This window comes from Embiotoca jacksoni, unplaced genomic scaffold (assembly GCF_022577435.1).
Source record: "Embiotoca jacksoni isolate LCO1_2020_lvr unplaced genomic scaffold, fEmbJac1.0.p SCAF_33, whole genome shotgun sequence".
Lineage (NCBI taxonomy): Eukaryota > Metazoa > Chordata > Actinopteri > Embiotocidae > Embiotoca > Embiotoca jacksoni.
Window position 1 is genome coordinate 2,284,349 of NW_027185385.1, and position 22,988 is coordinate 2,307,336.

At 43.2% G+C, this 22,988-nt stretch overlaps 2 protein-coding genes across 8 annotated transcripts in view; both read right to left on the reverse strand.

Moving 5' to 3' along the window:
• The window catches only part of arhgap32b (Rho GTPase activating protein 32b), a 99,855-nt gene extending 93,154 nt beyond the window's left edge, over positions 1–6,701 (reverse strand). For 6 of the 7 annotated variants that reach the window (XM_069165144.1, XM_069165148.1, XM_069165147.1 and 3 more), the window contains exon 1: positions 6,180–6,701. The gene's annotated coding sequence lies outside the window, so the exon portion shown is untranslated. The remainder of the gene's footprint in view (positions 1–6,179) is intronic. The other variant, XM_069165149.1, reaches the window with a different exon arrangement.
• Positions 6,702–11,557: 4,856 nt separating this feature from the next.
• On the reverse strand, positions 11,558–22,333 carry vps26bl (vacuolar protein sorting 26 homolog B, like). The gene is made up of 6 exons (XM_069165037.1): positions 21,723–22,333; positions 20,588–20,744; positions 19,131–19,295; positions 18,847–19,022; positions 18,589–18,731; positions 11,558–14,380 (listed from the first exon to the last, which is right to left on the reverse strand). Exons 1-6 carry the CDS (start codon positions 21,943–21,945, stop codon positions 14,237–14,239), a joined length of 1,008 nt encoding a protein of 335 aa, XP_069021138.1. The 5' UTR covers positions 21,946–22,333; the 3' UTR covers positions 11,558–14,236.
• Positions 22,334–22,988: the final 655 nt, after the last annotated feature.

Below are 22,988 nucleotides of genomic sequence, written 5' to 3' on the forward strand. Positions count from 1 at the left end.
TTCCAGGAGAGTCAGAGGGTCCCGATCAAAGGGGAAACACTGGATCTTCCCGTTACATCTTATATTAAAATACTTTATTTTGACACTTTTCCAATTATTTCGGCAACACACGAGTTGCGCGCATTCTTAAATCTCCTTCTGTGGAAATATCTGAACACTGGAGTTTGTAATTTTCTACTTGAACCCGGTCAGACCCGACCCGATCACATCGGTACCGACTCGGGGTTGAGCTCAGCAAAAGCTCCAGAAAATAATGTTTTACACTTGCAGAGCTCTTTTTGGTGAAATCGGCAGCGTAGTGCATTTCAGCCAATCATGTGGTGAAAATGTGAAAAATGGCGGCGACACCGAGTTCACCATGTAGATAAAAACTAAATGACATCAAAACCCAGTGGCAGCTGGATTCTGAGGGGAACATTTTCATAGGAAACACATCAGACTTATGAATGAAATGAAAATCTCATCAAAAATGGCGCCATAAATAATGAATGAACTCTTCAGATTTCCCAGAATTCATCTCCAGCTCAAAAACTTAAAAAAAGATGAAAAACAGAGTTCCTGTTTCCTTCCAAGCAATCAGTTGAAATCATTGCAGAAAGGATGAACACTCGTCTGACCGAGAACACGTGAAGATCCCTTGAAATAAACTATTGACAGGCGTCTTGTTACAACTGCGGAGGTGAATTTGATCTTAATGCACTCAGACAACATGACACCCATCAACCTAATTAGTGGAGTGGGGAAGGGGAAGAGGGTGGGGGTTGGAAAGTGAACACACAAGTGTGACCCACCAGACAACTGGGCTGTAGGGGTTGGTTTAACCCCACTGAGCCTGTGGTGTCTGGAGCCTCTGGGCTTTAGAGCGTCCTGGAGCTCTGCAGCAGGCCAATAACCAGGCTACAGTGGGGACCAAACTAAACGGGCTAAACACTGACACACATAGATACGAGTCTGATCTGGGTTTAAAACTCATTCTTCTAAAATACCACTTAAACCTTGGATTTGATGGCAAAAGCCTCAAAAGATTAAAACAAGGAAGAGGAAGATTCTGTCACTGCTAACATGCCCAACACAACCTGTCGGAGCTTTCACCAAACACGAGGGGTTTAAAGTTTAACCCAGGAGCCCACCTTTATCTTGGACCCTTCACACATCCAGAATAGCTGCACTCCCTCATGTATGAACATAACCCAGATCAATGAAAAAGGATAGCTTCTAGCAGCTGGGGACAGATTTCTGGATAGAGATCCTTTATTAGTAAAGATTATGCATCTGTAGCAGTCGGTGGCTCATAGATATGGGAAACATGTCATGTTTCAAATCCAGAAATGCCCCCCCCCCTTCCAAAAAAAAAAAAAAAAAAATGCATTTCCAACCACACCTTCGCTCTGTTTTCAACATTTCTGCCTTCCTGTGACAGGTCAGTGGCTGAATCTGAACCCGAGACATCACTAGTACTCACATGCTCATTTTAACCAGAGCATTAATTATTGACAGCAGTGATGTCATCACCACCTGACCTCTGAAGCTGGAGCTCTACTTAATGACATGAACACTTGACCAAATGCCACATAGAGATAATGGCCTGTTTACCATCATTTTTTTTTTTTACCTTATATTTAATTGAGGCTATATGTCTGAGGGCAAAACGTTCCCTCCCAGATGAAAGCACCTGTCTCTGTTAATGAGTTTGGGTCTGGTGGCCTGTGAACTCCTCCCGGTCCGACACAGAACAGGTTAGAGTCGTTACCTTTACCTGAACCTCTCATATGGTATCATGCAGGACCGACTCCGTGGCTGAAGATATGCTCCATGGCCTCAGCAGTATGTTGGTTCAGGTTGTGAACCAACGTCACTGCAGGTAGCATGCTAGTTAGCTGCATAATGCTAATGTTTGCAGAGGTTAATCTTTTCCTTCTGTTTTGCCTTTTTTAATTTTTGTGGTTTGGTAAAAGAAATCATGGTGTACTTTAAGATAAGAGTGTAATTCTTATTACTACATTTGACCACAAAAGAACAGCGTTATCTTGTTAGCTCAGAGTGTGAAATAAGGGGCCATGACATGTTATGTTGATTAAAATGATCTCAAATTAATGTTCAGTCTCAGTGTGTTTTGTTTTTCTTTAGTATGGTGGGCACTCCAGTGTGTCTGAATGAGCTTCCCTTTAACACTTCCTCTTCTGAGGAATCATTGCCAAATGCATTTTTCTTTTAACTCAGTAAAACACTTAATATAATGACAGTGCAACATCTTAAATATTTCACTTCATTATATTGTATTATGTACTTTACTGCTTTTTATTTCTATATTTGATCACTTTTTTCCTCTTGGCTCTGTTTTTTTTGGTGCAACGATCCAACTTCCCCTTAAAGATCAATCAAATGAATGAGTTTTACCCTGTTCACCAAAAAGTGAGGGTAAGCGTAAACTGAGGTAAAACATATCTCTTGAGCACGTCTAGTCCAACACCTCCAGGAACAAGGCTTCATGACTGCTGACAGAGGAACTCCGGAGCACACGGCTCTGACATCACCAAGTCTTACTGGATGCTTTCGTTGCCTCGTCACAAAAACCTGTTGAATTTCTCCACTTTCAGCTCGCTGGAAGTCTTATAAGTTGTTTCACACAACATGTTGCCCACAGAGTCCTGAATGAGAACTCCAGTTTGCCGGTCTCATCTCATCCGCTGTCGGTCCATTGTGGCAAGATCCTGAAAAAAACTCACTAATCAGCAGCCGGCTCAATGCCGGGATTGTTTACGGGGGAATGGAATCTCCTTTGGGAATGTCACGGCATCCTCACAGGCCGAACTGGGAACCGAGCTGAGAGCGAGATGCCTTTTCACACCAAGAATGAGGGAGTGTTCGTGTGTGTGTGTGTGTGTGTGTGTTCGAGAGAGTGTGTGTGTGTGTGTGTGTGTGTGTGTGTTCGAGAGAGTGTGTGTGTGTGTGTGTGTGTGTGTGTGTTCGAGAGAGAGAGAGAGAGAGAGAGAGAGAGAGTGTGTGTGTGTGTGTGTGTGTGTGGACAGCAATGTATGCATTATGCATAATTAATGAACATCAGGAAAGGAATAACAATGAATGCACAGCACCTCACAATGAGTCAGTATCTACGGCCGGGGTCGGAGGTCATGTCTGGCTTTGTGCGTGGCTGTCGGGGATGGAGACAAACAAGGAGACCTTTGAGAGTGCAGGAGGTTTCATGTACACAACAACACAACAAAAGAAAGCGGTTGGTTGTGTAACAGGAGAACGAGGACAGTCGGTCGGCGCACCGCTTTCAATTTTGTTTGATCCGAACGCAGAGTGAATCATTGTGGCTCCAACCAGATCGTCCTGTCAACACAAAGGCTTCTCATGCACTTCATTCTTCTAATATTCATTCACTTGTTATTTGGATAAGCTTGACCTTCCTCAGCATCGACTTTCTGCATATAACACATAACAAGGTCTGACAGTCATTAGCTGTATTTAAAGGAGGCTACCAAGGCCATTCAGAAGTTATGTGACCGATGGGAAATGTATTATGTCATCTGCAACACAACTAACTGAAACCTGAACACTGTGACTCATCAGCAACAGACAGGATCTATTCTGCAAAAGAAAGATGACGACAGGAACATCATCACACATCAGCTGACGAACAGCAGGTCAACACCAGAGTCACCAGAAAGACATCTGCCACATGCAAAGTCACTGCTTCTCATTACACTTTGAACAAAAGCCTAAATCCATAGTAACAAAAACACAACCTAAATGGGAAATAATCTTCAGTGAGTTCAAAACATCTGCATACGTGTGCTTTTCTGAACGGTGGCAGGTTCTCTGAGATCTGAGTCTTTCCTGAAGCAGCTCCAACTTGTGTGTGGTGAGATGTGTTCAATCCTGCAGGTGCCCAGACAACCTGATTTCTATCTGTGTTGTTGGTTCAGCTGCAGCTGGATGGACCTCCAAACTTCTGACAGCAGCATTCATTTTGCTCACTTGCTTCATTTGACACTTTATCTCAGTTTAACCTGACAGATTTACAAAGCAGACAAAGTCTGAACAGTCCAACAGTCTGGCATTTCATCATTTTATAGAGGACTAATCCGTCCTCCTCATCCTATACAGGCCTGAGTCACAGCAAAGTAACTGAATGACAATCGGAGTTTGCAGTAAGAGATCACGGGACCCAACGGCCTGGAGGACTTGGAGAACCGGTCTGCTCTAACGTACCACTTCTTGAAGTGGTTGAATATAAATGTTACTGCTGCACGTCAGAGGGGAGAAGACAGACTGTGTTTTGGCAGAGAAAATAAACGGTTTCTATCTTCTAAATCTTTTTATTTTAACATCAAAATATTTCCTTAGCTTGAAAAAAAATATATATATACCAATGAAAATGAGTCAGTAGGTGAGTCCTGGTCCAAATCTGCTAAATAAAAGCCTTTCTTCTGAAACTGAACGAACGGATCAGATGCTCGTCTCAGACTGAAACTGACCTCCATTTTTGCCGTGTAGATCTACATTATGACTGACAAGAAAACTGATCGGTATGAAGAGTGTGTAGCTGTGGGCACAACCCACTAACACATGGCCTGAACTTTATAAGGTCCACTGGAATATTCATGCTGATCAATATCTGAAATATCAGATTTCACTGGTGACACACCAGAGAATCAAGTTTCTCCCTGATGTTTCCCAGACTAAAGAACAGGTTAGTCCATTACTCATTTGTTATTAATCCTGCAGGGGGAAAAAAAGAAAAGAAAAGGAAATTCAATGCAGCAGATCTTTTAAGGGAAGCAGTTGACAAATTGAAAGCAGAAATCTGTAGGTGAGCAGCATTATTTCTTCATATTAGAAATGATGGTGACCTCGAGCGGAGGGCGGGATCAGAAAACTCATCAAGCACCAACATGCTTGGAATGCCGGTCCAGTGGGACACATGCAGATAAGAAGTTAGTTTACACACACACACCCTGCACAGTTGTGTTTTCTCCCACTGCACTGAACCGTGACCCTGACAGCCAAGTACTAACGAACCGTGGCTTGTAAACTGTTCACGGTGGAGGCAGAAACGTGATCGGTTTCAGAGGCGTGTTGCTGCAACTAATTATTAATTCTGATCGGGAAATGTTGCACAAGGGAGATGATTGAAAAACACGCGTCCTCCTGAGAATACGGTGCTCGAAGTGCCCTTCAGCAAGGCATCGTACCGCTGTACTGAGCAGCTTAGACAGGAATGATGTGCCTGCACGTATCCTCTCCCTGTTTGGAGCTGGTTTGCCAAGTTAAATACGGATTAAAGGCCTCCAATGCATGTCTGATTAGATCGAAATCTGATACAGGGAGTGAAGCATCAGAAGACCAGAGGATCGGTGGATCAAATAACATGCGAGGGAGAGCGGGGATCTCTCCGGCACTCCTCTGTGGTGTGGATGGCACCTAATTTAGCATTCAACATTTCCAATGAATCATTTTAAAAGAGAAAAAGTAGACCAGCTCTGTTTTTTCCTGATTGAAACACCGGAGTCTTTCCACCGGATATCTAAAGGTAGAGCGACACCGAGCCAATGAACGATGTGCGCCCACACTTCAACACAGCGGCCGCTGCCTTTACGCTCGCACATGCGGTTCTTGTGTGGAGAACGCTGCAAGCCAGACTCCATTCAAATGTGAGCAATTTAATGCTGTCCTCGTCTGACGACGAGCATAAAAGGCTAAAAAGGAATAAATAACAACTCATTACGAGTGGACATAGTCTCCGGGTGGATGTGGCATTACCCGAAACACCAAACAGCACATAACAAGAGTGTATTTTGATTAAATGTAAATACTAGTTAAAATAATAATAAGGTTTCGGGTCGGTGGTACTTAATTGAAGGGCCGAACAAGAACAAAAGACATGAATGTTGCTGAAATACTATTTTAATTACTTATACTGGAACATGGGCGCGAGATTTGGGCAAAGCAGCGTTAAATCGCCGCTTTTTTGAATGGGGGTTCGGTGTGTCTAACACCGGGGGAGCAGCCGACCAACCGGAGAGACGTTGGCTGGAAAACCCTTCACACTCACACAATCCACACTGTCTAACATCAGCGGGTTTCACTACGACTCCATATAAAACGTTATCCAGCAAATCATGAAGGTCAAACACACAGTGTGAGCGCGAGGCGTGAACGTGCTGAAGTACCTGGTTCTCGTGGTCGGTCGGTCGGTCGGGCTGCGGTCGGTCGGTCGGTCGGTCGCTGACCACCGTTGGCTGCTGGGATGAAGCTTTTAGCTTTCGCTGTCTCCGCCTGGCGCTCCGCCGCCGTTAAAGTCCCTCCTCATCACAGCTCAGCCCGGCGCGCTCCAACACGTCGGACACGGAGGAGGTTGGAGGAGGTTGGAGGAGGTTTGAGGAGGTTGGAGGAGGTTTGAGGAGGTTGGAGGAGGTTGGAGGAGGTTTTTGCAGTTGGTCTCCGGGCAGAAGGAAAGCGCGCGCCGCTTGGTCGTGTTCACCCCAAACAAAAAGGCTCCCCCGGGACAACAAGGCGCACGAGCAGCCTTTCACTCAGTCACCGTTGCTCTTCTGGGGGGTGAAATCAAGGCTGCTCTCTTCCCCCGGAAACATCTCCTTCCCATTTGAAATAAAGTCGTCTCTTCCTGAAGTCACCGGACGTTATTTTTCCGGTAAAAACTTGTGAGGAGCCTCTGGTCGGTGTGTACCTCGGCGGAGAGGAAGGACCTCGGAGTGGACACCGACTGGAGCCGAGGAGCAGCGCTGTCTCTGCGCTGCCTTCACGTGCTGTCGGAAATGTGAGCCACGGGCAAACCAAAGCATCAAACTGTAGGACGAGTGGAAGTAGGACATGTATCATATTCCAGTAACACAGACTTGGTGGTATGGGGACCTGTATGGCAGTAAATTAGAATAATTGGAAATTGGATAGATTTAATATTACTTGGAAAATCCCCAAATGCTCAAGAGTAAAGTTTTCGCCAGTTACTAGAATCCAAATTCTGATGTAAACCAAGATCAGATCAGTTTGACAACTAAAACCAAGAAAACCTAATGTACTTCTTATATATTTATGCAACTTTGTAGAGTGCCACATTACCAGTGACCAATGTTGGGCTATTTATTTAGCTGTAGCAAATCAACTTATGAAAATGATCTTTAATGTAAATTAAATCAACCATTAGAAAACGGTTTCTGTGTTTAGCAGATTAAAAACATGGTAGTGAGAAGAAGTGGTGAGATGAGGACTAACGAGTCACAAGCATCACAGAGATAAACCTGTGTGCAGTCATAGTTCTGGCCATGCAAAGACCATGTCGCAAATGCATGACTGCTATTGTTCCCAGCATTAATGGCCGAGAGCTTCTGGCTTTCACTGCGGCTGCCAGAGAGCACATTACATCACCTAAAAGGCTTTGAACAAAAGGCATGCGCATTAATTCTGAAATTAGAATCCAGGAGATGCACTTGAAAGCAGCATAGAAGTAGCAAAGTGCACAGAAGAGTTCATTTTCTGTTGCAGGAGGCTGATGCACCACACAGCAAAGCTTCCATCAGTAAAGGGAGGGCAGGGTGTAATGGGCTTTCTAAAAACATAGCAAGTGGACCTCGAGGACTTTTTTCATATTCATAGTTCATAGGAACTGCATTAGACTGGTTCAAATCCTACTTATCAGATAGATTTCAGTTTGTTCATGTCAACAATGAGTCTTCCAGACAAACAAGAGTTAGTTATGGAGTTCCACAAGGCTCAGTGTTAGGCCCAATACTTTTTACTTTGTACATGCTCCCATTAGGAGATGTCATCAGGAAGCACTGCATCAACTTCCATTGTTATGCAGATGACACTCAGCTATATCTTTCTATAAAACCAGATGAAACTAATCAGTTAGTAAAACTTGAAGCCTGTCTAAAAGACATAAAGGCCTGGATGACCAAAAACTTCCTGTTTCTAAATTCAGACAAAACAGAAGTTCTTGTACTTGGTCCTAAACACCTCAGAAACTCTTTCTGTAATCACTTAGTTACTCTAGATGACGTTGTCTTGGCCTCCAGCAAAACTGTGAGGAACCTTAGAGTCATATTTGATGAGGACTTGTCCTTTAGACACCATATAAAGCAAATCTCCAGAACTGCCTTCTTTCATCTACGTAATATTAATAAAATCAGGAAAATCCTTCCTCAGCGTGATGCAGAAAAACTCATTCATGCGTTTGTTACTTCTAGACTGGATTATTGTAATTCCTTGTTGTTAGGATGTCCAAATTATTCATTAAAAACCTGCAGCTGATCCAAAATGCTGCAGCAAGAGTACTGATGGGATTTATCAAGAGAGATCATATTTCTCCAGTTTTAGCTTCTCTTCACTGGCTTCCTGTGAAATCAAGAATAGAATTTAAAATTCTCTTGATGACTTACAAAGTTCTACATGACCAGGCTCCATCATATCGTAGAGATCTTATAGAACCATATAATCCTAGCAGAGCACTTCTCTCTCAGTACGCTGGTGGTCTACTTGTGGTTCCTAGAGTTTCCAGAAGTAGAATGGGAGGCGGAGCTTCAGTTTTCAGGCTCCTCCCCTGTGGAACCAGCTCCCAGTTTGTGTTGGAGGGGCAGAAACCCTCTCTAGCTTTAAGATTAGACTCAAAACGTTCCTTCTTGATAAAGCCTATAGTTAGGGCTGGCTCAGGTAGACCTGAACCAACCCTTAGTTATGCTGTTATAGGCCGAGGCTGCTGGAGGACCTCGTTACATGCTGAGCTTCTTTTCTTTCCTCCTACTCTTTAACTGACTCATACCTCACCATCTTCTTCTCTCCTATAGTTTCTTCTTATTATCTGTTGTCTCCATTTAGTTCCTTCGCTCGCGTAGTTTCTGTTCTTTCTTTTCCAGATGTCCCGTCATGGAGCTGCATGTATCTGCTCTGTACTTGTCGTCTCCACCAACAGTTCTTCTCTTCTATCTCTATGCTGTCCTTTTCTCTCTCTGCTCTCCTCTCACCCCAACCGGTCGAGGCAGATGTTCTCCACCTCTGATCCTGGTTCTGTTAACAGATATAACAGATATTTGAAAGTGAAATGTGGTCCCATTCTTGCCTGATAGAGGATTTCAGCTGCTCAACAGTTCAGGGTCTCCTTTGTTGTATTGTTCATGTCCTGATGCTCCAGATGTTTTCAGTGATTGACAGGTCTGGACTGCAGGAGGTCAGTTTATCAGCGGACTCTTCTACTAGAGAACCATGCTGTTGGAATACGTGCAGAATGTGGTTGGACGTTGTTCTGCTGAAATAAACAAGACCTTCCCTGAAAGAGACGTTGTCTGGATGGCAGCATATGTTGCTCCAAAACCTGAATATATCATTCAGCATTAATGCTTCCTTCCAGATGTTCAAGCTACCCATGCCATGTGCACTAATGCATCCCTGTACCATCACAGATGCTGGCTTTTTAACTGAGCGCTGATAACAAGCTGGATGGTCCCTCTCCTCTTTAGCCCGAAGGACGCGGTGTCTATGATTCCCATAAAAAATACCTTAAAATCTTGATCCATCAGACCTCAGGACAGTTGTCCACTTCACCTCAGTCCATCTTCAATGATCTCGGTCCAGAGAAGGCGGCGGTGTTTCTGGATCATGTTTCTATCTGGTTTCTTCTTTGGAGAGTTTTAACATCATTTATGGACGCAGCGATGAACTGTGTTCACAGATGATGGTTTTCACAAGTGTTCCTGAGCCCATGCAGTGATTTCCACTCCAGAATAGTCTGTTTTTAATGCAGTGCTGCCTGAGGGCCCGAAGATCACCACCATCCAATATTGGTTTCCAGCCTTGTCCCTTGTGTTCAGATTTCTCCAGATTCTCTGAATCTTTTAATGATATTATGAACCGTAGACGATGAAATCCACTAATTCTTTGTAGTTTTACGTTGAGGAACATTATTCTTAGATTGTTCAACTATTTTCCAACACAGTCCTTCAGAGTGGTGAACCTCTCTCCATCTTCACTGCTGAGAGACTCTTCCTCTCTGAAATCATCTTTTTATACCCAATTATGTTACTGATCTGTTGCCATGGTAACCTCATTAGTTGTCAGATGTTCCACCAGGTGTTTTTTAAAAGTTTTTTTTGTTGTGTTACATAACTTTTCCAGTCTTTTGTTGACCCTGTCCCAACTTTGTTGAGACGTGTTGCTGCCATCAAATTAAAAATGAGCAAATATTTTTCAGAAAACAACATTTCTTTGGTCTATTTTTAATTATATATCAGTTTACATCATTTGCAAATCATTGCATTGTTTTTAATTTACATTGTACACAGCGTCCCAACTTTTTTGGAAACGGATTTGTAATTAAAGACGGTGAATTCATCCTTTCATGCTTATTCCTCCCCTGACGATTCAAAGGCATGTTGTCATTACATTTGTTCATTATCGCAGCAAAGCTCCCGGTTGAGAAGCAGCTGAAGATGCCACAGCGGCTGCCCTCAGGCTCCGGCAGCTAATCTGGACAGTCATAATAATGTGAGTCTTATGATTTATGCAAGCAAGAAAAGTGCCGAGCCAAGCAGATTCATTTTAGGAAGAGCTTTCTTCAGCTTCCTTTCATGCTGCTAAACTGAATCTCTTCCTCTTTACATGCAGCATTAACGGCCGCCTGTCTCGTGAACATGGCTGAGAGTTTTGATAATGTTCGTCTTTTATAGCAGCACCATGCAATAACGGTGATCACCCTGCCTGTCCAACACGAGGACTTTCAGAAGAAGTCACCACATAATAGGACTCTGAATTCACTCAGGAAGACTGCTTCTCTCTGTCGTTTTCTTTTACTTAGCAGACATTCCTGCTGGATATCAAGAAGGCACATTCATCACATAATAACAAACCACACAACATTCATAACAATCCTGTGGACGACTTTCAGCTGCAACAGTTTCACTGAACACGATGAGGCCGTCGGAGACCGTTTCAACTCTGCACGCTGCAGCGACAAGTTTCTGCTTTATGTTTGAAAATATATTTACTTGTAATCTGAACACTGTACATCACTTTTTTAATTAATGCAGATTAGCGGTGGCTTTTACTAACAAACCATCAGCTCGTGACTGGCTGCACTGCCTTTCAAATGAGGTCAAAAACAAAGTTGATGCAAACCTGCCCTCTAGTGACGACATGGGCTTCACAATAAAACATCTGGAGATGAACTGTGACCACCGATGAGGATTTTAAACTACTGACTCCACCAGCAAAACACTTTCAACAAAATAAACTGGATTTAAGGTACCTTTCAGATTGACAGGATTTACACGAGGTCTAAACATGTAGTTGACAAATACATTTGAGTGTTTTCATGTACAAATAGTAAAAGAATGGCAGTTACCCCTTTACTGATCATTTTAGAACCTGCAGCAAACAAAACGTGCAAAAAAACCAACCAGAGAGCATCGCTGACACGGAGGTTAGAGAAGAGCTGTGAAACACCTGCACTTACTTACAAATCATTTCATGTCACTCACACAGAGGATGTGTTTTTCAGTTACTCCCTTTTATTTCAAAGAAAAACAGGAATATAAAATGATTAAAATCAATATTTATAGACATGAAGATAAAATGTCACATGAATATAAACAAAAGAGGAGCAGGGTTGCATTTACATTGTTCATTTATACTGTACAATCCATTATTCTTTCTCTTTAAAATCTCTGTTTACTCTCTATTTGCAAACTGGGCTAGTTTAGTTCTTTTATGTCTGTACAAGAAAAATTAAAAACTTGTACGGTGTAAATACTCCAAAGCTGCTTTGGGTTTCTTAAATTGCTCTGAAATAGGCAGAGAAATAATGCAGGATACTTCAGGGACTGTATACAGATTATCAGGGTGGGAGGTGAGGTCAGAAAACTGATGCATTTTTTCATGTTGGGAGGATTTGTATTTTATTTGACCCTTTTCTTACAAGGACTGAACAATCACAAAAAATTTACATCCAATCATGTTTTTTTTAAATTTAATCATGTTTGCCATCTGAGCCTCGTTCAGTCTGAACAAACTAACTTCATTAGCTGACATCACACCTCGCTGCGGGCGTCTTTAAATACGGTTTGTTTACTCGGTGACGGAGGTGTCTGTTTGTTTGGTGGCTCTTCGTCTGGCAAGTTTCACTGACTTCATTCCTAATGTGTGACTTGGGCTCTGCAAAATTATATATTCCATTATCATAGTCATAAGAGGCTGCAAAAAATATAAATTCTGTTGAAACGCCATGGAGTTTTTTAAAAATATCTTTCAATGTCCATCCCTCCTCCCCATCCTAATAACTTTTGTACAGTCCCTTAATGTAAGTAAAGTTCCAGTAGAGACTGAGGACCACCATCCTTAAAACAACCTGCTCAGTCAAACTACTGCACATGAATGTGAATGAATAAAAATGTCCCGCTGGCTCACATCAGCCCACCTCCGGCTGCTGGTCGCCACATTTCAGCAGAAATCTAAACAGCAGTGAGGTGACAGCAAAACAGCAGCACGCTAACAAAAATGGACCTCACTGCCAGGGAAAATATGAAATATAAACATGATACACAGTGATCCATTTTGCAAAGCTGCACAGCGCAAGTTAGTAGAGCAGAAAGCTGCAGGTCAGGGAGGCCGAGTGGTGGGTTCAGGTTCAGTGCTTCACACTCTGTACTCACTGGTGTGCTCTTTTTAAGTACGGAAACATTATATTTCAGCAAAAGAAACCAAATAAAAAGAAGAGCTGGTGCAGGAACTCGATTATCTTTTATACCTGACCAGAAGCAACAAAAAAAACAATTCTGCTTTAATGGAAATTCTTCTGTTTGTGAAGTTTAATTAAGTGCTCAATACAAAGTTTTGTCTTTCTTGTACATTCACCATAACATTATGTAAAACTGCCTTTTCACTAAACCTGTTTTTACTTCATGGAAAGACTATAGTGGACACATTAAATGAGGAGGAAGGTGGAGCAGGTTGTCTAGTATTGCACTCAATCATTTTGGCACTAAAACCTTTACAGGCACAAAGCTAAGTAACCAACCGGGGCGGTCGGTCCCGGCAGCCTACGGTCTCCGTTAGTGACTGAACACACACCGTCTGTCAGGTCGAAGTGACGTCTGCACGATGGAGCCTGACATTCGTTCTGCTGGTGAACCCCGCGAGCCTCCAGCGAGGCCACGAACAGCACTGAGAGCAGGAACAGAAGCAGAAGGAGATCATCGTGCAAATAACAAAGCAGGGCTTCAAATGATCAGCGACCGGCTCCGTAACCAGGATGAAAGAAAAAGCCCACAGCGCCCACTAGTGCCACATTTGTTCTTCGCAGCAGTGGCGACACCGGACACCGAGCCACAACCAGCTGATGCATCAAACAGGGAAAAATGTTGCTTAGAAAATGGATTGTTGTTCAAAAATAAATACTCTATAGTCATGCCTACTTCGGATGAGCGCCTTGGAATGTATGAAAATATTTTAAGCATCATCTTATACAAATATGCATTTTTCATTTAGAGAATTTTGAAAGTTCAAAGTTGTTTGTTAATGAAGAGTTTTGTAAAGTTAGGAGGCTAAACTTGAATAAAAAAGCAGTTTTTTTCCGTAGACGGCGAGGCAGCAAAACCACGAGAAGGAGTTGGTGTCACGTTCCTGCCACGACACGGACACGTGTTGAACCTCTTTATGAAGCCGCCGCGGTTCAAAGGAAAGGTCACGTTTTACAGATGCACTCGATGTGGCTCCGTGCCTCATGCTACACACACACACACACACACACACACACACACACACACACACACACACACACACACCTGCAAATAATATTTAAGTGCATCTAATGGGTGAAGTTCGCCTCATAAAGCTGAAGGACAAAATGCCAGAAAATGAAGTTAAGCACTGAGTTGAGTGCCGGTTTCTGAGTCAGCTGACTGTCAGGTCAGTCCCAGTGTGGTAAACTCCACCCAGCTGGTACGTCAAGGTGATTCAAACTAACACACTGAGAATTACTTACTCCAGTCAGAGTCTGGTCTGACTGTTTGTTCCCTTCACACACACACTCTCTCACACACACACACACACACACACACACACACACACACACACACACACACACACACACACACACACACACACTCTGACAAACACTGCAGCGCTCGATGCAAACATATGATTTTCACATTCAGAGCTGACAGACATGTCAGCGCCGTCCCTCAGAGGCTCTGCAGGAGGACGGGCTGCCTGCTGGGCTTTAGCTGTCGTCCTCGTCCTCTTCAGCGTTCTGGCTCCGGGACTTCTCCGGATTGGAGGAGCCTTCGAAGCGCTGGGAGGCGATGGCGGCTTGGTGAGACATACTCTTCCTCACGATGTCACCTTTCCTCCACAGAGTGATTTCCTGCAACGGTATCACACCAGAGTATCGGTGTACAAGCTGGGACGGGGTGATGTGCTGGTGGTGATCTCACACATCTCCCCCTGTCCAGGTACAAACACTCCTCCAAGACTAGGCTGTGGGTGGAGTTAGTAACAGATGTTTTTAAGCGTACGCTATATTTAGCATGTGTTGCTGTCAGCCGGGGAACCAAAGCTTTAGTATTGCTCTCTTCAAAACTACCAGACTCCAAACCCCTAACCCAAAAACAGTCATTTTACCTGGCAACAGGTAAACAGTTGTTTCCAACAGTTGCTGGTCGACCACAGCCGGTTTGTTTGAATTAGTGTGAATCTGAACTATCAGCAAAGTCACACAACAACACAAACAAACCAGCAACTGTCAGGTTCTTCAATGTTAAACTACTACTTTTGTGAGTGGAGCCCGTTGGCTTTGAAGAGAGCAGAGATGGATGTAATGGCTTCATCTCTCCACCAGAGGGCCGTTTGATGGCAACGTCAAACGTAGCACATGTCCCAAACTTTTAAGATGGCTAACATCCATTTTCTTATAGGAGACTACTTTCTGTGCTGTTACAGCTGGAGATGTTCTGATCTCCGTCTACTGCAGGTCATGTAAATATTTCATAAAGTTCCTCTTCAAACAATCCAAACTAACCCTTTTCCTGATGTATTTACTGCCACCACAAACTCTTCGGAGGAAACAAAACCAGCCAATCACTGCTTGTGGTGTTTTGTAGCCACTGTGGCTCAGACGGTAGTTTGATTTTTGAGTGGTGGCACATCGGCTGTGGTGAAGCCTGATGACTCGCTCTGGACACGCTGCCCTGGACACGCTGCTCTGGACACGCTGCCCTGGACACGCTGCTCTGGACACGCTGCCCTGGACACGCTGCTCTGGACACGCTGCCCTGGACACGCTGCCCTGGACACGCTGCTCTGGACACGCTGCCCTGGAAGTACGGCTCACAAATCCTGATGAAGAATCCAGCTCCCAAAACACGGGACCATACATTTCCCATAATACAATATTCCTGTCTCTGAAATACCTTCTGGCTTTAAACCACCTCCAACGCCCGTCCTCCTTTAACGTCTCCCTGTTAAAACGTCTCCCTGTTAAAACGTCTCTCTGTTAAAACGTCTCTCTGTTAAAACGTCTCTCTGTTAAAACGTCTCGCTGTTAAAAGGTCTCTCTGTTAAAATGTCTGTTAAAACGTCTCGCTGTTAAAACGTCTCGCTGTTAAAACGTCTCGCTGTTAAAACGTCTCGCTGTTAAAACGTCTCGCTGTTAAAACGTCTCGCTGTTAAAACGTCTCGCTGTTAAAACGTCTCTCTGTTAAAACGTCTGTTAAAACGTCTCTGTTAAAACGTCTCTGTTAAAACGTCTCTCTGTTAAAACGTCTCTGTTAAAACGTCTCTGTTAAAACGTCTCTGTTAAAACGTTTGTTAAAACGTCTCTGTTAAAACGTCTCGCTGTTAAAACGTCTCTGTTAAAACGTCTCTGTTAAAACGTCTCTGTTAAAACGTCTCTGTTAAAACGTCTCTGTTAAAACGTTTCTCTGTTAAAACGTCTCTGTTAAAACGTCTGTTAAAACATTTCTCTGTTAAAACGTTTCTCTGTTAAAACGTCTGTTAAAACGTCTCTGTTAAAACGTCTCTGTTAAAACGTCTGTTAAAACGTCTCTGTTAAAACGTCTCTGTTAAAACGTCTGTTAAAACGTCTGTTAAAACGTTTCTCTGTTAAAACGTCTCTGTTAAAACGTCTCTGTTAAAACGTCTGTTAAAACGTCTCTGTTAAAACGTCTCTGTTAAAACGTCTCGCTGTTAAAACGTCTGTTAAAACGTCTCTGTTAAAACGTCTGTTAAAACGTCTCTCTGTTAAAACGTCTCTGTTAAAACGTCTCTGTTAAAACGTCTCTGTTAAAACGTCTCTCTGTTAAAACGTCTCTGTTAAAACGTCTCTGTTAAAACGTCTCTGTTAAAACGTCTCTGTTAAAACGTCTCTCTGTTAAAACGTCTCTGTTAAAACGTCTCTCTGTTAAAACGTCTCTGTTAAAACGTCTCTGTTAAAACGTCTCTGTTAAAACGTCTCTCTGTTAAAACGTCTCTCTGTTAAAACGTCTCTCTGTTAAAACGTCTCTGTTAAAACGTCTCTGTTAAAACGTTTCTCTGTTAAAACGTTTCTCTGTTAAAACGTCTCTCTGTTAAAACGTCTCTCTGTTAAAACGTTTCTCTGTTAAAACGTTTCTCTGTTAAAACGTCTCTGTTAAAACGTCTCTGTTAAAACGTTTCTCTGTTAAAACGTCTCTGTTAAAACGTCTCTCTGTTAAAACGTCTCTGTTAAAACGTCTCTCTGTTAAAACGTCTCTGTTAAAACGTCTCTCTGTTAAAACGTCTCTGTTAAAACGTCTCTCTGTTAAAACGTCTGTTAAAACGTCTCTCTGTTAAAACGTCTCTGTTAAAACGTCTCTGTTAAAACGTCTCTCTGTTAAAACGTCTCTGTTAAAACGTTTCTCTGTTAAAACGTCTCTGTTAAAACGTCTCTCTGTTAAAACGTCTCTGTTAAAACGTCTCTCTGTTAAAACGTCTCTGTTAAAACGTCTCTCTGTTAAAACGTCTCTGTTAAAACGTCTCTCTGTTAAAACGTCTCTGTTAAAACGTCTCTCTGTTAAAACGTCTCTGTTAAAACGTTTCTCTGTTAAAACGTCTCTCTGTTAAAATGTCTCTGTTAAAACGTCTCTCTGTTAAAACGTCTCTGTTAAAACGTCTCTCTGTTAAAACGTCTCTCTGTTAAAACGTCTCTGTTAAAACGTCTCTGTTAAAACGTCTCTGTTAAAACGTCTCTCTGTTAAAACGTCTCTCTGTTAAAACGTCTCTCTGTTAAAACGTCTCTGTTAAAACGTTTCTCTGTTAAAACGTCTGTTAAAACGTCTCTGTTAAAACGTCTCTGTTAAAACGTCTCTCTGTTAAAACGTCTCTGTTAAAACGTTTGTTAAAACGTCTCTCTGTTAAAACGTCTCTGTTAAAACGTTTGTTAAAACGTCTGTTAAAACGTCTCTGTTAAAACGTCTCTGTTAAAACGTCTCTCTGTTAAAACGTCTCTCTGTTAAAACGTCTCTCTGTTAAAACGTCTGTTAAAACGTCTCTCTGTTAAAACGTCTCTCTGTTAAAACGTCTCTCTGTTAAAACGTCTCTGTTAAAACGTTTCTCTGTTAAAACGTCTCTGTTAAAACGTCTCTCTGTTAAAACGTCTCTGTTAAAACGTCTCTCTGTTAAAACGTCTCTGTTAAAACGTCTCTGTTAAAACGTCTCTGTTAAAACGTTTCTCTGTTAAAACGTCTCTGTTAAAACGTCTCTGTTAAAACGTCTCTGTTAAAACGTCTCTCTGTTAAAACGTCTCTCTGTTAAAACGTCTCTCTGTTAAAACGTCTGTTAAAACGTCTCTCTGTTAAAACGTCTCTCTGTTAAAACGTCTCTCTGTTAAAACGTCTCTGTTAAAACGTTTCTCTGTTAAAACGTCTCTGTTAAAACGTCTCTCTGTTAAAACGTCTCTGTTAAAACGTCTCTCTGTTAAAACGTCTCTGTTAAAACGTCTCTGTTAAAACGTCTCTGTTAAAACGTTTCTCTGTTAAAACGTCTCTGTTAAAACGTCTCTGTTAAAACGTCTCTGTTAAAACGTCTCTCTGTTAAAACGTCTCTCTGTTAAAACGTCTCTGTTAAAACGTCTCTGTTAAAACGTCTCTCTGTTAAAACGTCTCTGTTAAAACGTTTGTTAAAACGTCTGTTAAAACGTCTCTGTTAAAACGTCTCTCTGTTAAAACGTCTCTGTTAAAACGTCTCTGTTAAAACGTCTCTGTTAAAACGTGTCTCTGTTAAAACGTCTCTGTTAAAACGTTTGTTAAAACGTCTGTTAAAACGTCTCTCTGTTAAATCAACATCAACAGTGCCACAAAGTCACCACACAACTGATTTCTCCTGCTGCTCCTCTAATGAATAATAATAAAGTGAACTGAAGTTCAAAGAGTCAAATTTGTGTCCCTCCTCATTCAGCTGTGGATCCACCCTGAAGTTATCAGTGACAGAGGAGCTGTAGTCACATGAAACTTCAGAAGACCAGCACTCAGAAAACTGCATGAACCACCAGGAGGAGGAGGAGAAGGAGGAGGAGGAGGAGGTGGGGTCTGTGTGTGAGTAATCCTGCAGTCTGTGTACCTGCTGTTTGAAGTAGCGTCTCTCCTCCTCATCGATGAGGACCAGGTTGAGGTAGTACCGCACCGAGAACTTCTTGTTGATGTCCCTCATGGTGGGCGTCATCTCGTAGCCGGCCAGAAACAGCCTGATGGGGATGGACTCTCCTGCAGCACAGGAAGAAGAAGAAGAAGAAGAAGAAGAAGAAGAAGAAGAGCACATTTAGTAGGAGACAGAAACACACAACAGAACCACTGACGGTAAAAAAAGCCTGGTCATCACCTCTGACCGGTGCACCGTCCATGATTTCATACTTCGCCACGGTGTCGTTCTCGTGGTACACGTTGGGTCCGGTGCCTGTGGTCTCCCGTTTGATGATGTCGATCTCCATATGTCGGATCTTAATCCTCACCAACAGGAAATAAATCTTCCCCACGATCACATCTTTCAGGTGATACCTGCAAGCAGACGGCCGACGGGTCACCACTGTCTTTGGTTTTAAGGAAGTGAAAAGAAAAAACTCACGAATTCAATTATGTTAGCGGATCGTACGAAGAAAGTCATACTTGGATTTATTGTACTCGAACTCTATGTGTAGACAGTCCTCGATGCCCACTTCCATCTTGATGGAGGAGTTGAGCTCTGGGTAGGTGCTGAGGGTGTGAACCACGATGTCCAGCTCTTTGCTGATGTCGTTCAGTCTGCGGCTGACGGTCGCCCTCAGAAAGTAGCTGGAAGGAAGAGAAAGTCTTCAATCGTGGGGTCACATGGCTACAAACGAAGACTGAGTCCCCGACAGCCGGACATCATTGTGAAGGACTGACAGCTTACGGGGGAAGTCAACATGAGAATATGTTTTTGTGTCACTGAAGTAATACAGGCTGGAAGATCACTGGTTTGATGATCATATAAAAATCCTGCCTACACCTGCGTACATACAGCAAACTGTGCAGCACACACACTTCCCCATACAAACAGTACCACAGCATCAACCATAATAAGGCTTTAATGCATGTGAGCTTGCATTCAAATACAGAGGAAAGAATTCATGGTCATTGTAAATTAAAAATCTCCAAATATTCATAAAGTTACAGTCAAAAGCTGAGACACACCTGCTCGTTCAAGAGGGATCATTTTACGATTATCTGCACCGCAGACCGGACGTGAAAACATCGAAACCATGAAATCCAACTGAAGGGATCAAACAGTAAACAAGAGAAACTATGTTTGAGCATCACAGCTGCTTCTGCAGGCTTCACAGTAGGAAGCACACAAAGCGTTTGGTTTTCTCTGTGTTTTAGAGGAACGATGCACTGTTTCCCTGTTCTCCAAGAAGTAGGTGTCCAAACTTTTGAGCGGCACCATACCTGAGCAGCCGTCATCTGTGCAAGAGCACATACAGTGCGTCATAAAGGATATTGTCTTTGACCAGTATTAAACGTTTGTAGGCAACCGGCAAGAATTTGCAGTATTTGTCGTGTTAGTTAGCGAGAACCAACGCATGAGTATCAATGTCTACACATTCCTGATTGTTTTCAAACTCTGAAAGCTATGTGGACCTTTACAAAATGCCACGTGGCTCAGATTTCATCAGTGAGAGTTGTACTTCATCAGCCTTCATCTACAGTTAGTACGTGTTACCTGCAGCCAGAAGTTAAGAAATATGCTTCTTCATCTTCTTGCTGAGAGTAAGATGAGACATTTAACATATAGGGATGTTAACATGCATATACATATATATATATATATATATACATATATATACACACACACACACACACACACACACACACACATAATATGCTGACACATATCCAGTCATTTCTGTTTGATCTATACAGTCATGAGCTTCAGTGGTAGACAAACATAAAACAAAGTAATTACTAAGACATTCCTGAAGTCACACTAGTTTCATTTTATTGCTGAATCAAGCAACCAGTGTGCTGTTGTTCAACATACGGTACTGGCCCCGTGAACAGGACCGTCAGCTGACATCACTTACAGAGCACACAACGCAGCTCACCGTAGTTTGACGTTCTGGCCGGTGTACGACTCGTAGGGTTTCTCCACGTGCGTGAACTCAAAGTCAAACGTCTGGGACTGCGTGAGCTCCCCGGGCCGAGCCAAGTCCTTCACCAGGGACACGAACTCATGGTGGTTTCCTCTGTCGTAGTACAGCTCTGGAAAAACACACACAACGTGTCATCATCACTTTTTAAAGTCAGATTAACCTGAAGCACTGCTGTGGTAATAATGTGGTGACCGGGCCGTCTTCGTTCCTCCACTGCAGCTCTGGACAGCCTGCTATGAGGCAGCCACCATCAGGCTGTCACTCAGAGCCCCCCCCCCCTCTCCCCCCCCCCCCCCATCCACAGCACCACTTCTTCTTTATTTGGTGGTGAAACAGGTAAAGAGGAAAAGGGAGGGACGCAGCAGTTCAGGAAAATGACACATTCATGCTTTAAGAGTCTGTAAAGGACAACGTGAGAGACATCCACACTATGGCAGCAGATTAATCTAGAAGGAAACAGCATGGAGGAGAACAGAAGGTCTGAGTGAGAGCTGATGGTTCCTCAAGGCAGCTTCACATAAAGACACCTTTCAAAACGGTCCTGAGCTCAACACGTCATATTGACCTCATTCTTTAAGCAGACAGTGTGATTTAGTAAATCCTGACGTCATGCTTGTATTATCAAATACGCTCCATCTGAATCGAAAGAGCAGTTGACTGATTTTACAAAGTGCAACCTGAACTTCAGAGGTGAGACAAGGTGGCCATCTTTGTTTTGATTCGGAAACAAGTTCAAAATAATTTCTACAATCACTTAGCTGATAATATTTGACCTATTAGCTCATTAGACGAAGGGAAACCAACTAGGACTACTTCTTCTTGACTAGAAAGCCGCCGTTTCTAGTTTTAGACTGATATTTTGTTGTTGTTGTACATAAGGGTCAAAGGTCACAGAGACAGCTCACCAATGGCTGATGAGTCAGCTGGTGTGGACGTGCGTCCACATCTGTCACGAGACCTGACAGATAGAAGTGAGGCCTGTTACAAGTTACAACTGTTTATTAAAGTACGGGGGGCGGCCCGGAGCGAGCCCCCGACACCTCCTGTACTCGGTCCGCTCCTGGAGCAGGGCCTACCGGCCGCTCACCTATCTGGCCGATGAACTCGATCTTGATGCCGCTGTGCTCCAGCCTCTTCCCCGGGTACTTCAGCGTCACGGCGACCTTCCCGGACACCGTTTCTCCGTCGTAGAACAGGAAGTATTTGTCCTTCCTGCCGTCTTCGCTCTTGTGCTCCGCTTTCTTTCTGGTTTCGGCGTCGTTCAGAACTATGTCGATGTCCGCGCTTTGACCAAAACCAAAGAAGCTCATGGCTGCTCGGGGACCGGGGACCTGCTCGGGGACCGGGGACCTGCTCGGGGACCGGGGACCTCCTTCCGGAAGACGGAGACGGAGTTTGTTCTCGGTTCGTCGCGAGCTGCTTCCAGATTATTCAGTATTTCGAGTTACAACTGGCGGACTGCGCATGCGCCGATAGTCATGTGAAGGAAAGCCGTTTTCACCGAGCGGGTTGACGTGTTTCTCTTTTCTCGTTCACGTTAGATACCGTTAGATACCGTTTGATACCGTTAGATACCGTTTGATACCGTTTGATACCAGCTATAACTCACAGACAGACATTTTGGACGCGGGTCTCGTTCCTCTCCACTTCTCTGACGCAGTATCAACAGGCGGAAGGAGCGACAACCCACGCGCTGGGTCCTCCGTCTGACAGGTTCCCTCCTGCTCTTCTGCTCATGCGCACGTCACACCTGCGGCCTGGAGAGCGCGTGCTCTCAGGTTAGTTATAAAACAATTCAACCAAAGCGCGAGGAGGCATTTAGACTCCGATTCTTGATTTGAAGGATTTCAGACCAGAGGAGTTGAGATGAGTAAAAACCAGACACAAGATTAAATAAAATGAAGACATAATGATCTATTATAAAAACGTATTGTGTTTTAAGGATTTATTATATGTCATTAAATTACAATTATTCCAAATTTAAAAAAAAACGTTTGAAAATGAATAAAAAAGCAGCGGATCAAATGCAACACGTTATATGAATTTAACGAAGTCAGAAGAGTTACATGACTTGCTCTATTTTTAACTGGGTATAAATATAATGTATAGTTTGTAATCTGTAACCAATTACGTTTCGTCTTTATACCGCCGACCAGCAGCAGGTCAAGTTTGGGAACCCGGTAACAACATCTGGGTTTATTTATCACATATAATGACAAATGAACGGAGAGTCTGGTGGATTCATGATGATTCACGATCATTATTGTGAACAGACCGTGTCAGGTCACGATGTGCCATGTTCACATATACATGTGAACTGTATACATACATGTGTCTTTTATCCTTCTGTAAA

Excerpts from the sequence above, each read along its gene's own strand:
- vps26bl (XM_069165037.1), bottom strand. The coding sequence starts at position 21,945 with ATGAGCTTCTTTGGTTTTGGTCAAAGCGCGGACATCGACATAGTTCTG. Across the intron at positions 19,023-19,130 it reads TTCGAGTACAATAAATCCAA|GTATCACCTGAAAGATGTGA; the intron begins GTATGACTTTCT and ends GTCTGCTTGCAG. Across the intron at positions 18,732-18,846 it reads GGACGGTGCACCGGTCAGAG|GAGAGTCCATCCCCATCAGG; the intron begins GTGATGACCAGG and ends CCTGTGCTGCAG.